General features: G+C 57.3%; 1 protein-coding gene across 8 annotated transcripts; it reads right to left on the reverse strand.

Annotated features, from left to right (window-relative positions):
• Window positions 1-548: 548 nt before the first annotated feature.
• On the reverse strand, window positions 549-19,309 carry Relt (RELT TNF receptor). Of its 8 annotated transcripts, none has more exons than XM_048788086.1 (11): window positions 19,135-19,309; window positions 7,621-7,691; window positions 6,217-6,291; window positions 5,918-6,084; window positions 5,625-5,704; window positions 4,686-4,943; window positions 3,267-3,347; window positions 2,901-2,982; window positions 2,481-2,738; window positions 1,886-2,084; window positions 549-1,748 (listed from the first exon to the last, which is right to left on the reverse strand). In XM_048788086.1, exons 1-11 carry the CDS (start codon window positions 19,283-19,285, stop codon window positions 1,701-1,703), a joined length of 1,470 nt encoding a protein of 489 aa, XP_048644043.1. In that variant the 5' UTR covers window positions 19,286-19,309; the 3' UTR covers window positions 549-1,700. The 8 variants fall into 8 exon arrangements, with proteins under 8 accessions (XP_048644043.1, XP_048644044.1, XP_048644045.1 ...); XM_048788087.1 differs by lacking the exon at window positions 19,135-19,309 and adding an exon at window positions 13,978-18,516; XM_048788088.1 differs by lacking the exon at window positions 19,135-19,309 and adding an exon at window positions 11,054-11,074.
• Between the last annotated feature and the right edge of the window lie 236 nt (window positions 19,310-19,545).

Consider the following 19,545-nt stretch of genomic DNA (forward strand, 5'->3'; position numbering starts at 1 on the left):
CCAGCTCCCAGTGTCTCCCTCATCCCCATTCATCTCCAGGCTCCACGCCACTGCTTCCTTTAGCGCTGTGCTGTCCAATAGGATGATCATTTGCCTCATGTGGCTCTTGAGCCCTTGAAATATGCTAGTTCATATTAAGATGTGTAAAATATATAACACACTGAAAAGCAAAAAAAAAAAACCTCATTCATAATTTTTACATTGATTTTATATTGCAATGAAAATATTTTGGATATACTGAGTTTAAAAGTACTGATAATTATTAAAATTAAATCCACCTATTTTTACTTTTTGGAATGGTTATTAGAAATTTGAATCCCATACGTGGCTCACACTGTTTTTCTGTTGGACAGCCCTCTAGGGGCCTTCGTGGGAACCAGGTGAAGTTAGGGGCCTCCCCGGCCCATATTCCCCCACCGCTGAGGTGTTGTGAGGGGAGGGACCGCCTGTCCAGCACATGGAGCCCAACACAGTAGGGCTGAGGAGGTATGTGTTGAACAGACAGATGACCTCGGGAAGGGGCACAAGGAAAAGAAGGTCCTCATACACCACTTTCCCACCTTTTATTCTTCAACAAGTGGATGGGGATGGAGATGCAAAGATAGGACAACAGCAAGTTTTAATAAATAAGAGAAACGGGGACAGGCAGTGGGCCTGCGCCTGCACGGCCCCACATAAATAACGAGGTGGCTGAGCCCGAGTGGAGACAGACAGGGCTGGGCCAGCAGTCACCTGCGCTGTCCAGGGCTGGGGGCAGACATGCTGCACCACAGGGACACAGAAACCACTGATGCCAGAAGTGCTCTTCAGCCCAGCCAGTGGTCCTCTCCCCGAAGTTCCAGAGATCTGGGGGGTGGCAGGGTGGGCTGGGGCTCTGCACTTCAGCTTCGCCCAGGTCAAGTCATTTTTCAGTTTCATTAAAAACAGCGAAGTAGGGCAGGCACATGCAGTAAACCTCTTCTGTAGGCAGAGCTGTGGATGGGCAGCCCCATGGGGGCCTTGAAGGCAAAGGCCCCGGAAGCAGCAAAAATGGGCCAGATAAAGCTACTAATGGGAAAGGTGGCAGAGTCAAGCACCCCCTCCACAGGACCCATCCCAGAACCTCCAAGGAGCTGGAGAGGTCCTGGGCACTGAGGCGTGATTCTCTCCTATTTCACAGATAAACTGGGACCAGTGATGGCCAGGGATGTGCCCAGGATTAGATCCCAGGAACTTGGCCTCCCAGCCCAGGGCTTTTATATTGCCCCTTCCTTTTACAGAACCTGCTAGAAAAGGAGGAAGAAACACATCTGCTCTAGGGCCCTGTACAGGGGCAGGGTAGCTAGTCACCAAAGTGTGGGACTGGGGCACCAAGTACAGGCGCCACCTCTCTGCCAAGCCTAGACCTCTGGTGGTACAGAGAACTCTCGGCTCCTAGGATGTGGCCAGGGCAGGCACAGGGTTAGGGCATCCTGCAGGGGAGAAACTGGGGCAGCAGGGTCAGGGGCCAGGCTCTCAATCTGCTCCTGCACACAGTGCCCGCCAACTGCCTGCCTCCTCACTGGGGCGGACGGTCCCACCTCCAGGCCTTGGCCTTTGCTGTTTTGCCTGCTGGGCCGTCGCTTCTTGGTCCTCACAGTCCCAGCTGTAGCTCTTCCTCATCCAGGAAGCCTTCAGAACCTCCCAAGGCAGGTTTGAGTGTCCTCAGAGTAGGCAGCCCCTCAGATAACCAGGTTGCTCTCACTTAGCCGGACCACATAGCGGTTCTCCTGGGAGACAGGGATGAAAGGCCAAAGCTGATTCAAGGGGCTTCCGGGCGCTGGGTGAATGGCTCCTTTCCAGGGACCCTGCACTTGTGCCCCTGTTCTGGAGCCCCAGGTACTCACAAGCCTTCTCCAGCTCTCACCTCAGCTTTGTTCTCTGCTGGGGGCTTCAACCACTTCGTATGGCTCCCACCACTTCCCAGCAGTGCTTGCTGCTCTGGCAGGAGGCCAGGTTGTGGGGAGTCAGGGAGATCACCCCCCGAAGGCCCAGCCTCTGTGATGGTCTTCACCTCAGATGCTGCTGAACTCGTCCGCTGCTCAGGAATTCGAGCCACACGGAACCTGGGAGAAGAGGTGGTGTGACACTCTGGGTGCAGAGTTTGATTTCAGGGTCAAACCTGTGCCTGAGCATCTTCCCAGGCCCTCCATAGATAAGGCTTCCCTCCGCTGTTTGTACCTAGCCCAGCACCCCACCTCTAGGTGGCAGGTAGACACCCTTGGCCTCAGAGGCCCCAGATGCCACAGGGGCCAACACATGCCCTGAGAACCCAAGGGCTCCATGTGAGATGTTGCACAGCTGGGAAATCCTGATTTCTCTCTGCCACCCACCCTACTAGAGAGGCCCACAAACGGTAGGGCCACCACTGAGCAGAGTACCCAGGGTTTAATCTAGGACCCTGCCTCTACTCAAGGCTGTCATATCTCTCCATCACCCTGGTGCAACTGTGCCAACCTCACCTGCCCACAGACAAGATGGTGATCTCGCCCTGACGTCCTGTCTTGGCCCCAGCCTTGGAAGCCCTGGCTGGGTTGGACAGAAGGCTGGGAGCAGGAGTAGTAGCAGCTGCGGCCTCAGGGGACAGCAGTACCTCGGGCCACTTCTTCTGGCTACAACGGGAACAGCAGGGGCCAGAGAGTGAAGCTAGGCCCTGCACGGTGTGGAGGTGGTGGCGATGAGGGCAGACGTGTGGCATACTGGGGGAGGCCGGCGGCAGCCTACAGAAGGGAACGGGTAGGAGCACTCATCAGGGCAGCCCAGGCTTAGGGCCAGAAGACCCAAGCAGGTAGAGAAGGGGTAGAGGCAGCATGTGAGGGAAGAGACCCAATCGGTAGCCCCCAGGAGGCAGGCTGATTATCTGAAGGCCCTGCCCCCCTCACCTGGGCACAGGCCTGTGGCTTGTCTGCACCAGCTGTTTGCTGTGGTATTCTTTCAGCAGCTCCTCCAGGGCCGCCGCATTCTCTGTGGGCAGCTATGGTCAGAACCCAGCTCCAACCGTAAGGGGAGCCCCCAAGCCCCAGCAGAGCCCCCTACCTACCCACCACGCATACCCAAGCTGGGCTCTGCACCTTTTCCTCCACCCCTCATCAATCAAGACCAGAGACACGGGGCAGCACGGCATCTGTCTGAAGCACCCAGGCGGGGAGGGCAGAGCAGGGCAGTACAGTGACCTTACACCGCCTCATAGGCTCCAGGAAGAGACACTCCTCTCCTGGGCACCGGGATGGGTCAGACTGTGTCCTTACCTTTCTTCTCTGTGATCAGACGCACCAGGACCCCAATGGTGTCCTCATTGGCATCCTCAGTCCTATAGGCAGGGTTGATCCCTGGGAAAGAGAAGAAAAAGACCTTGATCCCAGGAAGCTGGACACCCAAGCTACACCAGGATCAGCCAGCAGAGGGCACCCTGGGCCTTGAAGCCAGAGCCGAGCTTGGTTAAGGTGACAGTAGATGACAGAAGTATCCCAGGGCTGTGCACCTGCGGGCTCTCGGCCTCGGCTATGGCTCAAAGTAGCCCACCATCGCCGTCACTACTGAACATTCACTCCTTCTGTACCAGCAGCCCCAGGTACTCAGATTTCGGGGCCATCTGAGCTGCACATCCCAGCAGAATGCGGGTGAGGGGCTGTATTGGCCTTCTCTGGGTCGCACTGCCTCTCTGCAGTGGATCCTTCTTGCCCAGAACTCCCAACGTCTACCACAAACTCTGCCCCTCCAGGCCCATTACTTCCTGCACACCTCCCTGTCCGTGGCACTGTTTAACTGAGGTCCTTGGTTAGCTTTGGGCCCAGACCTCAAGGGTGTGGGAATGGGCCAACATGATCAATCCCAAACCCAGCAGCAAAGAAAGCTCCTAGGCAGCAGCCAGAGGTTAAAGGAAGTCACTAAGCTAGGAAAACAAGTGTAGTCCCAGGCAAAATGGCCCTCAGTCGCCACCTTCCTGCCTGCCTTCCCGCCCCCTCCAGACTTTAGTGTCAGGAGTTAGAAGGGGCTTTGGCCAGCCCCAGGCAGTCTGGGACACTGGCATGGGAGGTGCTATTTCACTCTTGACTTGGCCAGAGGCCCAAGGGTGGCGTATATGGAAGTGGTGCCCCTGTCCTTCAGAAGGCATTGGCCTAAGATAGGGGAGAGAGGAGACCCAGGCCCTGGGGTAGGGGTGGGAGAATGTGCCTCTTCCTCTTTCCAGAACTTGTAATTCAAACCACAGCCGCAGTTGTAACCTGAGCTCCTTGTGGTGTCTGCCCAGGACAACTGCCCCCTTCCCACTGGACATTCCTCCAGCTACAGGCCAGAGGTCAAAGGTCACTTTGAGTACTTAAAAGGTCATTGACCCTGGAACCACACACACAATTACAGCCTATAGACCCGCCCCCCCACCCCCCAGGAATCCAGACCTCCACAGCTGGGCCCCGCTCAACGAAAAACCACCACTTGACCAGCTCTGCTGGTTCTGCCCCTGTCACCGTTCCTGGACCCTCACCTTCCTCCCAGCAGCAGCACCTCTGTAGGCGTCTCCCCTGAGGCTGGCGCGCACCACCTCCAGGAGGCCCTCCCAGTTGGCCCTCCACAGGCCTCTCCTTGCCAGAGCCCTCAAGGCCAGGGAGGTTCCCTCTGGTGGCCCCCAAGTTCCCTGTCTCCCACCTGGACCCCAAGCCTGGCCTCACCACTGCCTCCACCTCCAGGGCCGGGCCCGACCTCCTTGTGCGCCGTGCAGTGATAGCCCTTCCGCTTGAGCAGGTTGCACACCAGGATGCCCAGGAGCCCCATGAGGCAGAAGATGGGCACAATGGCAATGACCGCATACTGAGCAGCCGTCTCCTCAGGGCCACCAGCCCGCGTGCCGTTCCCCGGCTGCTGAGTCTCACCACCGCCACTGGACCCCGCTGCCACCTCCACGCCACGTCGGGCCCGCCGCCCCCACTCTGAGCACAAGATGGAGGCAGAGGAAAACACAGAGAGGCAGAGAGGCCCAGGGCCCAAGTTAGTGTGGGTGGGGTGGAGGGAGGACTGATGGTCCAGGGCAGCCCACGCCCCACCATACTGGGGAGGCAAAGGCCAGCTCAACCCTGCCTTTCTTCCGTTTTCGGCCAGCCAAACAGGGGTCCTGAAACAGGCTTCCTCGGGCCTCAGGATGGGCAGCCCCCCGGCACCCCCATCACCCCTCATGCTGGGTGAGGAGTGAACAGATAGCAACGTGGCACATGCCTAGGCACGGGGACGCGGAATCCTGCCTCCCTAAGGCAGGCCCTGTGAATGAGTCACCTGAGAGGGTGACTGGCTCAGCAGTGTGAGGTGTGTCCATGTGTTTATGTGTGTGGACACACCAGTGCTCACATTCACTTGCAGGGTCTCATGGAGAGGACAGGCATGGGAGACTGGTCAGGATGTGAACCTCCTAAGCCCCTAATTGTGGCCTCCACCCACTGTATGGTTTCTGCCACTCAGAAGTAAAGGGAGGTGACTGGCCACATTCTGCTGGGCTCCCCCTGGCTGGCTGTCCTCCCAGGGGCTGAGAGGACCCCAGTGCCCCACATGGACAATCTGGGGCTCCTGGGCTCAAGCTCCTGCACCCATTCCTCACACACCTCCAATCTGCCACTCACCATTACAGCCAGGAGTGTTCAGAGATGCCCAGGAACATGGTTGACATGGAATGTGGGGAACCCCCCGAGGCCCAATCCACCTGCAGGGAGAGATATCACTGAGGTCCAGAAATTTCCCCAAAAACTGTCCGTAGGCTGGATTCCTTCCTATCAGTCACCCTCAATGGTCTTGTTCCATCCCATTTCACAGATGGGAAGACTAAGGTCTATGTAGGGTGGAAATAGGCTGGAACTCCAGGATCCATAGTCCTGGCCTCTTAGGCATGAGCTCCCACCATCCACCCCTTGCTCACCCAGGCTGGCAGCCTCCACATAGTGTATCCTGGGTTGCAGTGCCAGCCCGGACCTCCAGCCTCCTTCGAAGGCTGCAGCGGTCATGAGGCTGGCATGGGCTGGAGCCCCAGGAGATGGAGAAGGTGCCTGAGGGGCAGGACCTGCATAATGTGCCCTGACCCTGGTCCTGTAGGAAACAAAGGGTGAGAAGGAGGCCAGGAGTCAGGCCTGAGGTCCCTGGGGAAGCCAGGCCTGGGACCCCGCCCCTTGCCCTAAGATGTCTTCCCAGGACAGGGCAGATGTGCAGCTCAATGCTCACCAGATCGGGCTCCTCCCCAGGTGGGCACTGCCAAGGGGTCGTTGGTGTTGCAGTGGCCAGAGGCCAGGGCAGCAGCTGGAAGCAAAGCAAACAGGAGCATACTGAGGGAGGGAAGGAGAGAGTACTGGGCACGGGGTCTCTAGGGTCATCTGAGCCCATAGGAGTGGAGATCGCTGACCACATAGGGCCATCCCACCCAGGCTTCTTGGACACTCTTCTAACCTTGATCCCTCACACTGCAAGGAAAACCTGCCCTGCCCCAGACCTGCTTCATTACCAGTGCCTGAGTAGGGAGAAAAATCACATCTGCTTCGGGAAAGTTCTGGAAAGCCCCAGAGAGGGGATCAGGACCTCAAGCCCTTGGATCTCTGAATTACACCCCTTCCAGCTAACAAGACCAATGAGGAGGAAATGCTTCCGAATTCCTCTCTGTTTCTGTCCCTCTTCCTGCTGCAACCCCTGCCCCCCAATCACAGCTGGACATGTCATTAGCCTGCCTCTGTTTATCATTCCTGGAGCCAAGTTTGCAGCTGGTGCTTACTATTCTGGGCCCTGGGCTGAGTCTCTGAGACCACATCTTCCTCTGTGACCTCCCCCTGTGGCAAGGCCACTCCATTCACCCAGGCACCCAAACAGAGGATGGCACATTCAAAGGAAGGGTGTCCCAGCGCCTCCCACGGGGAGCTCCCACTGCTTCCCACTTTCAGGTGTGAACCATCTGGCCTCAACTCCTGCTGTGGGGAGACCATGTCCTTCATTTTAGTCCAACACTGATTTGGGGGTATGAGGCATAGAGCAGAGCCAGCTCCCTTGGAGGCAAAATGTCACAGAGGCTCTGGGGATCTCCTCAGGCTCCAGACCTGGCTCCGGCACCTGCTTGAGGCCAGGTATCACACTCAGGAATTCCAGGCTCAGAAAGAAAGACGACTCCAAACCAGACGCCAAGACCTGTCTGGGGCCAAGTCTGGCTGGATTCTCTCATTTCCAACACAGATCTCAACTCCAGCATCTGAGGTGCCCCAAATCCCAGGCGTCTTTGGCCCAATTTCCTCAGGTTCCCACTACTGGCCACTATTCCCACACCGGCTGCTGACAGGCACCTGCCCTTAGCCACCGGGCCTTGCCTACAAATGCAAGTCCTTCCTTCTCCTCCCCCTGCCCCCTGCAGCCTGGGTAGGCATGGTCTGCGAAAGCAGTGTCTTCTGCCTGGGTAGGGGAAGCCATGGCCTTCCCTCCTGGGTCACCATTTCATGCCAGGATGGGTCAGGATAGGCTACCTGGGGTTGGACAGCCCCAAATGCTTCCCAGGAAGAGATGAATATTCAAGCCTCGTCCCAGCATGGGGTTCCTGAGCAGGCTCACTCCCTCCTCCCTGGAGCTCCTCCCCAGCCCCGTCCCACTCACCACGAGGAGGCAGGACAGGGGCCAGCACAGTCCGCTCAGCTTCATCATCAGGCCCTGCGGTGATCTCTGGCCTAGGGTAGATGGAGGGAAGACTCAGGGGCCAGCCGGGATAGAAAGGCAGCTGCTATCCCCCCAGGCACTTCAGAATGACAGGCTTTCACAAGGAGTTGGGAGGGTGCCCTAGATCCCCGCCCAGGTCCAGTCTGAGCAGAGGTGGGCTGCACCGGGCAGGGCCAGCCTCACTGGAAGAACAGAGGGCCCTGCAGGCTGGGGAGGCTTCCCAGAGGAGGAAGGGCTTCCTTCCCCTTCCATAAACAGCCAGGTGCCCTGCGGCATCGGCATCGCAGGGGAGCACAGGAGGAAGGAAGCGTGGGGAGGCCACGCCAGGCAGAGAAGGCTGCAGCCCTCAGCCTCGGCCTCTGCTCTCCTCTGCAGCTTCCAGGCTCCTGCCAACCGCAGCCCACAGGCCCACGGCCTCCTCTGCCTCACGTTCCTCTGCCTCCACTCTCACTGGTTCTGCTCTAAGGAAGGCCCTGTCCCCACCTTTCAAACACTTTTCTTTCTGGAAGCTTCTCTAGAAGTTTTCCCCAAAGCTGAGTCTGGCTCCTATAACTCCTGTGCCTCACTCCATCACAGGCCTGGAACCTTCTCATGGTCACTGTCCACGTGTCCCTAGGGAGGGCCAGGACGTGTCTACTTACATCTCTGCCTGCCTGGCTGCTGCAGGGGACCTGAAGGGGTAGGTGGCCATGGCAGCAGAGTTCAGCCTCTCTTCCTCTCTCCCCCATGGGCCAGCCACTGCCCTCACCGGGGAAATAGGACCCTGTCCTCAAGGATCCCCATCCCCGGGGACCCCATACTGCAGAGATTGAGAGAGTGGTTCCTCTGCCAGTCAGTGGGAAGTGCCAAAAAACAAAACAAAGCAACGTCAGTGGTGCTGCCCAGCCCCCTGGCCAGCCAAGACTGAGGCCCCAGGGCCAGACTGCGGCTGCCTCTGGAGAAGCCCCCAGCCAGTGGACAAGTTGGAACAACAGGATTCAGGATTCAAATTACACAACCGAAGGGACTGTTGCTGAATGAGGAAGCTCCAGGGTGTGCCCCAGAGGCCTGCTTTCAGGGTTGTAAAGGTGATAGAAACAGTGTTCATGGGACCTGGACACAGGCCATGTACAGCCTCTGAGGTCCAAGGATGGCTCATGGGACTTAGAGAGCCCAGCCACTGTCCTAGGGCACTGGCAGGCAGAGGAGCCCCAACCTATGTGATGCCAACCCTCCGGGAGACACACTGCCTGTGGCAAGTTCCAGGTCACACGGAAGACCCTCTCCCTGTAGGCAGCCCGGGCTTCCCGCCTGGAAAAGGAGCCCAGGAAACTGATCCACCCGCCTGACCTGGCCAGGCACAGACCTCGCAGGGACAGGGGTTTGTGTTACACCCAGGGGAGGGGGAGGGGAGTGGTCACATCATCCTTGGGACTCTCCAGGTCACTGGCAGCCAGCCACTCTTGGCCCTAGGCCAGGTAAGGGGAAAACCAGGGACAAGGAAGCCCAGGCCACAGGGTAGGTGAAGGCTGAATCTGGCAGCCAACACTCAACAGACAGAGCCCCCTGACTCATCTCCCGACCTGCCCGCCTCAAATCTGGTCACATGTCTTCCTTTCAGGGTCTGCCTCACAGCGAACCTTCCCCCTACCCTGCTCTGCCAAACTCCCCACTCAATCCCATCTCCGCGTACCCCCTCCCCGTCCTTCCAGGGATCAACCCGCAGACCTAATCACAAGCCCAAGTCCTCAGGCTGTCCCCACAGCCCGCCCCTAGTCCCAGCACCTTCATGTCCCCAGATGGGCCTATAAGGCTGGGGCAGGGGATGAAAAGAAAGAAGCAAAATAACTGCAGAGTAGAGAGCCCCAGAGCCACCCCCGACCCTGGGTGGCACCCACTGGGTGACCTGAGCGCGCGAGGAGCCAGTGTACAGATGCTCATCTGCAGAAAGGCGTGGAGCTGCACAATGCGGAGACTTCCAGGAGGAAAGCAAGTGTCCAGAGGCCCAGCCTCCAAGCCAGAGAGGGCCCACTCAGGCACATGCACAGACATCCGCCGCCTGCTGCCCTCGTGCCTTCTAATTACACTCCCTCTAATTACCCCAACCCGGCACTTACTCCAGTCTGGCTGCCCTGGCCCCCACACTCAGCCCAGTCTGAGTCCCAGCTGGACCTGCCTGGTCAGGCAGAAAAGCCCTTATGCACACGTGTGCACACCTGCTGCTCAGGGGCCCCAACCTCCACCCCAGGTCTCCAGCACAGAGCCCTGGAACCATGACCAGAGAGCAAGTTCAGAGAGAAGCCCCTCCGCTGGGAGGCTGGGAGGCTGGGAGCGGGTCCGTGAAGGCCTCATCCCTACCACTCTGCTTTATCCAGAAGGCCATGAAGTTCCAGCATCTCCTGAGGGCTTCCTGAAGCACAGCTGTCAGAGATGGAGAGACTGAGGCCCAGGGAGGGCAGGGAAGGTCCCCGGAGCCCTCTCTCCAGCTCCATGTGCCTGAGAGAGAACCCCCCAGCCACACTGGGCAGGGGAAGAGGAGACCCAAGGGTTTTAGCAGAGAAGGAAGTTAGCTCAGAAGCCACTCTTCCCCCAAGTCTCCTAGCCTGGGGCCTGTCCCTACTGCCACCAACCCCTTATGGGACCTAAGCCCCTCACTTCTCAGGGCTCAGTCTCTTCATCTGCAAGATGGGCATGTTTATCTCCCATGGGAAAGCTGTCAGGAGACCTGTGAGGTAATCTGCCCTAAAGTGGGTCACGCGGTTTCCTTCCAGCCGCCCCTCCCCCACCCCTGTGCAGGTTTGTCGTTGGTCTCGGCTGCTTACTTGCCTGCACCCCTGCCAGACAGCAGGAGGGCACAGATGTCTGCTTTATTCACCACAAAGCCCAGTACCCAGCCCCAGGCTAGAAGCAGGAGGCCTCTAACACACAGGCTCAGGTCAGAAAGGTTTCCTCCTCCCCGACCCTCCAGAAAAATGCCCCAACAATTAGAACCAGAAATTCCCTGGATAAAAGCCAGCCCGCATCGCCATGACAGGGCCCCAGACTGCAGAGAGGCTGGAGGTAGCAGAGCCCCAGAGAGGAGCAGCCTGGAGGCCTCAGAGAAAGAGGAAGCTGTGGCAGCTTCCCCTTTCCCAGAACTGAAGCCAATGGGTCACACCCCTCTGTTCCCCAGCTGGGCCCTCCCCTCTGGTACACTCCCCAGTCTCCCTGGGCCTCAGCCTGACCCTTTGGCCCCCTCACCCAGCAGCCTAGATGTTCCGTCATGGAGCCTGGCCCTCTGCGCCAGCTCCCGCCACCCTCAGAATGGCGTCCTGACGCACCCCTGCCAACCCTTACACATCCGCATGCTCCAGCCACTTCGACCTTCTTCCCAAGACACACAAGACACAGTTACCTGCCATTTCCTCTGCCCAGAAACCCCTCCCATCACTTGGCCAATACCTACTCTTCCTTCAGAGCTTAGCTCAAAGTCATTTCCTCCTGGAAGCCTCCCCCAACCACCACCTCCCCTCCGGCATTAACCACCCTGTTTACCCAGCCCCGTCCCTGCCACCAGCCGTCTTCCATGCCCAGTGCCACACTGGGTAAGTCTGCGCTGCACTCAGGATGGGAGGCAGAAAAGTACTTCTACTCTCAGTAGAAGGCGCAAGGCCCTGCTGGGGTAGTGAGGGCCCTGAAGGCTGCAGGGCAGGCAGGACAGCTGAGGCCGGACTAAGAGGAGCGGGTATGAACCTGCATCTGAAGCTCCAGGACCACCTGGGGCCACATGGTGGAGTGTGTTGTCCTGCTCTGCTCTTCACTGGCTTTGTGGCTGTGGACGCCTGCAGAGGACTGTCAGGAGAGTGAAATGAGAGGATTCACACTAATTTCTCAGTGCTGGACTGGCACAGAGTACACCCTCCACAAGCACTCACTACTCACCGTGCCTCAGTTTCCCTCTGTGGAGGGGGAAGGGGCACATGCTTGCCACGCCCGTGTGAGCACACTGAGATTCTCCTTTTACATTTATGTTCAATGCTTGGCACACAGCCAGGTACATAGGAGGTGCCTGAGCAGCTACATGGAGCCTCTGGGGAGGGGAGGGAGTGGGAAAGGAGAGGAGGCTGGGAAGACAGATGGGCAGTGCCCAGGTCACACCAGCCTCAGCTGCAACTGAGAAGCCTGCACTTTTCCCAGGAGCTATGGGAACCTTGGAGGGTTAAGCAGGGGAGGGACAGGCACGGAACAATTTGTGTCTTGCCAGGTGCACTGGGCTACCTTTCAAGCGAGGGAGATGTGGGTACGAACAGGTGCCCAGCAGGAGCAGGGTCGGAGGAAGGCGGGCCCTGTTTCCCAGCCCATGCTCCGAGGCCTACAGACCTCCCTCCAGCCTCCAGAGGAGAGGGTTGCCAAGGGTTGCCTAGAAACACAGCTGGACATGGGCCTCCCTCAGTGGTGGCCGCACCAGGCAGGAAGACAAAGGCTACCCATCAATAGAAAAATCCAGGTTAGCAAGGGACCCAGTGGTTCCCTGGCAACTGGGGCTGAAGTAGGGCAGTGCCCACATTGGGCGGTGCTGAGGGCAGCGAGGAACTGCCTGCTGCCCTCCTCCCCTACAGGAGAGGGGGACTGGCCCCAAGCTGGGACTGGCCCTGGCTCTGGGTCACCTCTACTCCTCACAGCAGAAGTGAGCATTTCTGTTTTACAGCTGGAGGTCAGAGAGGTCACTTGGAGGTCACACAACCAGTGTGTGACTGAAGCAGGGATGGAGCCCTGGACTGCCTCATTTCTGCCTCCCCCACCCTGAGGTTTAGCCCAGAGCCTGGCAGGTGGATGTTCTGAGTCTTTGCCAATCTGATGGCAGAGTCTAGGGAAGCAGGAACACAGTAGGTGGCTCAACTGAAGGTCTAGTACAAAGAGCCAGGCAGGCCCCAGAGTAGTTACTATCCCCGTGTGGCAGTCTCAGGGGCCTTCGGGATTTGCCTGCGCTCATATTCATTTGTGTATTGTCCCAATCTGCCAACTCTGAAAGAAAAGGGCACTGGAAACTGTAAGAAGTAGGAAGGCTGGGGAAGTCTGGGAATTCCCAGAGGGAGGAAAAGGTCCCGGAGTGTAGACCCAGTTCTTGAACTGGGGGCCCAGATGTGCAGAGGTCAGCACAGGACTCCTCAGTGAGAAGGGTGCCCCTCGACCCAGCCCTCTCCCAGCCTCAGGTAGCCAGGATCTCCAGGGCACCACCATTGAGTGAGTACCTCTCCAGCGCTGGACTCCTAATCCTGCACCCCTACACTGCCAGGCAGCAGCTGCTGCTACCTTACCAGGAGCTGGGCAGGGTTCTGCCCCTCAGACCTCCCATTGCCCCTGGGTCTGCACTTCAGCAGATCAGGTGGTGAGGTGGGCAGGTGGAGCTGAGGGGGCTAATTGGCTCCTTGAGGCTTAGGAAAGGGCTGAGGCAGCCAGATCGGGCCCACCCAGCTCCTCCCAGTCTGGGAAGGTACAGATGCAATCTCTTCCCTCCTTCCTGCCTGAGACTAGGACTAGGGGAAGGGGTGTCTGAGGCCAGACCGTCATCTCTGGGGCAGAGCTGGGGCTCCCGAAGAGCCCTCTCTCTAAGTGCCCACCACATGCCTCATAGCCTCTCTAGGTTGGGTCCCAGTGAACCCCTCAGAGACAGGGTTCCATGTGGAAACTGAGGCTCAGAGAGGCTAAGAAGTAGCCTTAATAACCCAGTCTCAAAAAAGATAGGGCTTGCCTACCCTGGAGTAGGGGTGGGCAGCAGGCAGCCTTTGCCAGTGTTTCCCAGACCTGGCATCCCCACTGCCCCCACATGGCCTGTTTCTAGTTTGCCATCAACCTCTTGGTACCATGGGCCAGCCCTAGAATACCTCCCCTCTCACTCCAAAACAGGACAGCAAGGGACCCAGGAGGGACTGGAGGACACTCCCTGCAGCCCCCACTCACATTACTGCTACCTCTTCCTCCAAGAAGTTGCCTTGACCTCCCACCCTGGTCATATGCTTGGTACTGAATCACTATGCTCAAGCTTCTCCACTGTGCTCAGCATGGGCCCTTCCCATTCCCAACCTAGCTGACTTGGGCAGAGGCTTTGGGAGAGGCTGAGGGGAGACCACACCCCTCCTGACCTGTTATCCGATTCCCCCAGGCTCAGGGTGTTAGAGATAGAGGCTCCCCCTAAGGCCCTACCCAACAGAGCCTACAGTGAGAGTGTGCGTGAGAATGGAGTTAGGAGGGCGTGAGGCTGGTCTCTGGAACATTCCAACTGGGCTGAAGCTCTGGCGGTCTTGATTAGTGGATCTGTGACCTTGGCAGGTCACTTACCTCTCTGAACTTTGGGGTCCTCCTCTGCAAACAGAGGTGCCAGTCCCTGCCTCATGGGATGCTGAGGGAATAAGCAGAGCCACTGTTTAGTGCTGTTTGGAAATTATCAGTTCTCTTGAAGGCCAGAGAAGGAACCCAGGCTCAGAAACAGCCAAGGTCATCCAAAGAAACTTGGGTGCAACAAGGGTGCATTGGGGAACCCAATATAAATCCCAGCAGCATGGGTGGTGGCACCGTGGTCTCATTGAGAGGACCCCGGGTGCCCATTTCCCAGCTATCCAGGCCTGCGCCCACCTGATTTACCAGCTGACACCATTGTCAGGAAGGTGGAGGTGCAGTGAGCAGTCAGTCTGCCCACCTACCTGCCCAAGTCTCAGTTTCTCCTCTGTAATTTCGGGCAATTGTGCCTATTCAGCTAGCCTCGCTGTGTGGCGGGGGACCCAGAATTCACAGGCAAATGGTGATTCTTATAATCAGGCCTAAGTCCAGGTGCCTTCTCCTGCAGGAAGCTCCTTGTTGGGAGGGCCTCTTGGCTATCCGTTCTCAGTCTCCTTTGACTCCTGCTAAAGTGGGGAGGCTCTCCGAAGGAGGTAAGCAGTGCACATGGGAGGCTGGGCCCACTGCAGGTCCCCCTTGCTCTCACTGTTCCTTCTCACAGTATTTGCTTGGCCAAGCTTAGTCCCTCCTTCTAGAAACCCTTCTCCCTTCCCTCTCCACCATGCTCAGACCCTGCCTCTAACTGGCTGTAGAGGCCCCTCCATCCCCTCCGTCTATGCCAGCTAGCCAGGGACACTCACAGCCACACGAGCAGTTTATTTATAGAGCTCTCATCTTTCCCAGGGTGGCCCAGGAAAGAACTCTGGCCTTCAAGACTGACAGACCTGGTTTTGGGTCCCAGCAACAATAGGGTCTTGCAAGGGTTTCTACTCCTCTGAGCCTCGGTTTCCATGCTTGTGCCTCGAGGATTGACACTCTCAGCATGAGGCAGAGATGGGACAGTCTGGGAGCCTTGATGGCAGGACACTGGGCACAGAGCAGGGACACAGCACTGGTTCCTCTCTCTCTGCTAGCCTAGTCCTACCCAGAAACACCAAGCCTCTGCCTACATACACAGGAGCACCGTGCACTGTGGGTGCTAGATCTACCCAGAGACCACATCCCAGGACCCATCAATCTATAGTTGGGGAGGGGGGTGGATGGGTTCTCCTGGATGATCTTAGGCAAAATCTCTCCCTTTTTGCTCCATTCTCCTACCCACTTGGAGAAGGCTAGCTCCATAACAGGCCTCCCCTTGCTAGGTGCTGAGAGCCCCACCAACATTTCCTACTCCTGCTTTGGGTAGGCCAGCCTGGTCCTTATCTGGAAGCTCATGCCGGAATTATCAGACAAGCCCCAAACCCTTGTCCCTTGCCTGGAGACCAGGCCAGAAGTTAGGCAAGAGCTGGTGTGTTAGACTAACCCTAACCCTAACCCTAACCCTAACAGGGAGGATGAAAACTGTATGACTCAAGCTACGACTGCTCCCCCCTGCTCTGAGTCTCAGCTCCCCCATAACAACTCAGGAAGGAGGGGCCCCCACCAGTGCCACTGTGGGAGATGCTGAGCCCAGGGCCCACACAACAGGACATCAACGGGGACAGTTTCCTCTACTGGCCTAGAATGAAGGCCTTGTCTGAAGAGGGCCATGGTTAGCACCAAACTTGTCCCAGACCCACAGAGTGGCCTTGAGTTTTGGGCCCTAACCCCTAGTATTACCTCAGGCCATGGTGAGCCTCAGAGACCACAGATACAAACACTGCCATGTATCCAGGCACCCAGGGGCTGGGATCTTAAGTGGCTGCCCTTCCTCAGGAGAGACCTCGCCAGCATAGATATGGTAGTGGGAGGGGGCAGTCTGCTGGTGAGGCCAGCCACAGAGCTGGGTGAGCAGTGCCTATAGGTGCCCCACACCTGGGCCTATTACCCAAAGGCAAGGGGAATGACTAGAAGGTGGATCTAACAATGAAGACAGACGGAGGCTGGGCTCAGAAGCTTCCTGGGTAAGGTGGGCTGAACCCTAAATGATTGTGAGAGTTCTAGAAAGAGGGACAATAAAAGCAAAAGCAGCGCCGACCTGAGGCATCTGGTAGGGAGGAATATGGGTGAAGATGCAAAGTTAAGAGATCTTAGAAGGAAAGGCCTCAAGACCAGGATGAGGCATTTAGACTTTATTTTGCATGCAAAAGACAAGAGTCACTTTAGGGAGGTCACTCTGGCAGTATGGAAGGACTGGAAATGGAGGCAGACAAGCTGGGAACAAGAGTCTGGGCCTAGAGGGCAGGACCAGAGCCAGAGTGTAAGAGCAGCCTAGTTTTGTGAAGGTGTGTTTTAGGACTGCTTCGCGTGCTGGCTGGTGTCCAGCTGGCCTGGGAACAAGTGGTAGAGCAGAACACGAGTACCCTGTGTGGAACGGGAAAGCCAGAACAGCAAGGTTTAGGGGCCTTGGGTAAGTCCCTGAAATTCTCAGAACCTCAGTCTCTCCCTTTGTAAAACAGGGCTGGGCCTGCTGGCTCTGACTCCTACCCTATGAGCAGAGGGGATGCTGCTGCTCCTCAGTGTTTCCCATGCTTGGCCAGACACAGCAGCTTCCTCAGAAACTAACACACTAGTCCCAACCGGGGTTACAAGTGGAAACCCAATCTGGCCCCTCTGTCATCCCAAGTTCCCAGAAAGGTCTGGCTTGGGCAGGGCACAGGATGGAGCTGGGGGGCCTCCACTGAGGCTGGGATGAAGAATGGTTCTCCTCTCTCTTCCCCTCTAGGCCCCTGAGCTATTTCCACCTCTTTGCTGGGGATGGAAATAACTCGGGCTCAGCCCCTGGAGACCAAGACAGCTATTTTCATCAGCCCCAAGAAACAGAGCTCCAGTCATTCCAGAGAAGACCAAAGGACACCCTGATGCCCAGACCTAGCTCTAGGCCAAGCAATGGCAGTGGTCAGAACTAGAAGGGGCATCTGGGAAGAATGGGGAGAAAGGCCCACAGAGGGCAGGGCACCAGTTCAAGGTCACTCAGTCTGTTCCCTCTCACAGCAGAAGGGAAGTGTAAGGAACATGCCTAGAGCAACAACAATGATGGGGATGGGGGCCTCTCAGGTATGGTGAAGGTCAATTACCCCTGCCACCCCTAAGCTGCACTGCTAACTCCAGATACTCTTCAAAACCAGGTGGACATTTCCAAACCCAGGTGCAGCTCTAGAAGTCAGAAGACAGGCCTTTCTAGTGACATCTGGCTGAGAGTGAGGGCTGAGGGAGGAAGAGGAAGAGGAAGGCCATATAACCTACCTGAAATCCAATGTTCCAGACATGTGTGTACACACACATTACACTCAGAACAAAAGGGAACACCCTGGAAGGCCATGCCTACAATCCAGGTAAGGCATGAGCAGAAAGGTGGTGTGACCCTGTGAGGCCAAGCACCTCATAAGGTCAGAGGTCCTGAATTCCACTTCAACCACTGTCCTGATTCTGTGTGACTGAGGGCAAGCCATTTTGCTTCTTGGAGCCTCAGTTTCTTTCTCTGAAATAATCACCAGATCTCAGAACCGCTGTGAGGATTTAATGTGACAGTACACTATAAAGTTTAAAACAGAGCCTAGCACCATGCCCCTTCATATTTGCAACATTTCAACAAAATAAACATCTTTAGAGGATGGCAGCAGAAGACAGAACTTCCAGATCCTACCTATAACAGGTGCTGCACTCTAATCACCACCACCTTCTGGGCCAGGGAGACAAATTTCCAACTACCCTGGATGAACCCTTCAGACCCTCTTGTGGGAGTAGGGGGCTCAGAGAGGACTTGCCCAGATGGTGAAGGGGCTCTGTTCCAGCTCTCCAGAAAGAACTTAGTCTCCCCCCAGACTAGAGACTAATTTGGGGGAACAAATCTGTGCCCCCTCTTCCTCCAACCAGGGAGTTGAAGAAAGGAGACCTGAGTAAAGAATGTCTATTGGGTCAGGATTTCAGGATCCATGGGTTCATATCGAGACATTGGACCAGGCAGCCTTTCAGTGAGAGTCTGAAGTCTCCTTGACCAGTTTTGGACAGGCTGTGCTTCCAACCCTCTCACCAACACCTGGGTACAGCCCCTGGACCACTGTGTCCCCAGAAGAAGCCTGCCCTCAAGCCCCTGCCTGAAGGGAGGGAAGGGAGAACACAGGCAGTTGACCCAAAAACAATAGAGGATCCCAAAGTGATGATTCACAGTCCATTTACAGCCTGACACCTCAGTGTGTAGACAGGGGAGACTGAGGCCCAGCAGGGGCAGGTCTGAGAGCAAGACTGAAGCTGAGACCTTACAGAATACAGTTTTCCAAGGGCAGAGCTCTATGAGGCATGGGACTTCAATGTGTGAGTGTGAGAGATACTGTATGTGTATGTGAAGTGGAAACTGAGCCTACCTCAGGCCCCCTCAAATGCTGCCAAAAGTGCCAACCCCAACCCTGGCCCCCTCTCCGGCTGCCAGGGCATGTCGCTCAGACTCCTGAGAGGTGCCCCCCCCACCTCAAGGAAAGACCCAACTTCTTGGTCCCCCATTTGCTGAGAGGTGTCTGAGGTCCCTCCTCTTTCTGCCTCTTACTCATTGTCCTAAGGCAGGCACCAGGCGCGGGCATGCGAGCACACACACACACACACACACACACACACACACACACACACACACACACACTACTCGACCCTGCGTAGCTATGGCCCTAGTAATCCAGGGTTAGTTCTGTCACTTGGGGTTTCTCCCCACTCATCAACCAGTGCTCTTGGCCCTGCTCTGCTCACACTGCAGGCTACACACAGTGACCCCGGTGACCCAGGGTCTTTCCCAACCCTTTCTCTCTCTGTCTCTGCCTGTCTCAGTTACACAGAACCCCTCTGTGTCGCCCGCTGGGCTCGGCGTCACCGCCCAGTATGCCGGCCACACGTTCACCCGGGACAGGCCGCCTCATGCGCCGTGTCACCCACAGTCACGGGCTGACACCGTTCAGACCCCCCCCACAACCCGCCCGCCGCAGTGGCACTGAGACGCCGCTGTCCTGTCCCGCACTCTGCCCTGGTCTGGGTCCAAGTTTCCCGGGCCCCGCTGGTCCCTCACACGGCAAGTTACGCTGCTTCCCTCCGGCGCACCTTCTGACAGACACTGCGCAGGGCCGGGCCCCGAATCGCAGCCAGAGGACACGCAGTCCGGGGCCGGGGGCTCAGAGGCCGGAGCGATCTGTGTGCCGAAGGTGCCGGGACAGGACCCCGGGCGGCGGGCCGCTAGCTTGGATTGCTGCATCCGCCACGCCGGCGAACTTCCTCGGAGACGNCACGACGTCAGAGTCTAGGCTCGCGGCCCCGAGCCCCCACCCAAGCCTAGAAGCTGCAGGGGCTTCGCCACTCTGCCTGCTCTACGGTCGCACTGCTCTACGTTGCCATCTTTCGAGTCCCCCAAGGAACTGCAGGGGATGCGCGGGACCGGGAGGCGGGGAAAGAAGTTTCGCTTGATCTGGAGACTTGGATGCTGCTGGGGTCCTGTCGCCATTACCTGTGTAATCA

This window comes from Marmota marmota, unplaced genomic scaffold, assembly GCF_001458135.2.
Source record: "Marmota marmota marmota unplaced genomic scaffold, marMar, whole genome shotgun sequence".
Taxonomy (NCBI): Eukaryota; Metazoa; Chordata; class Mammalia; order Rodentia; family Sciuridae; genus Marmota; species Marmota marmota.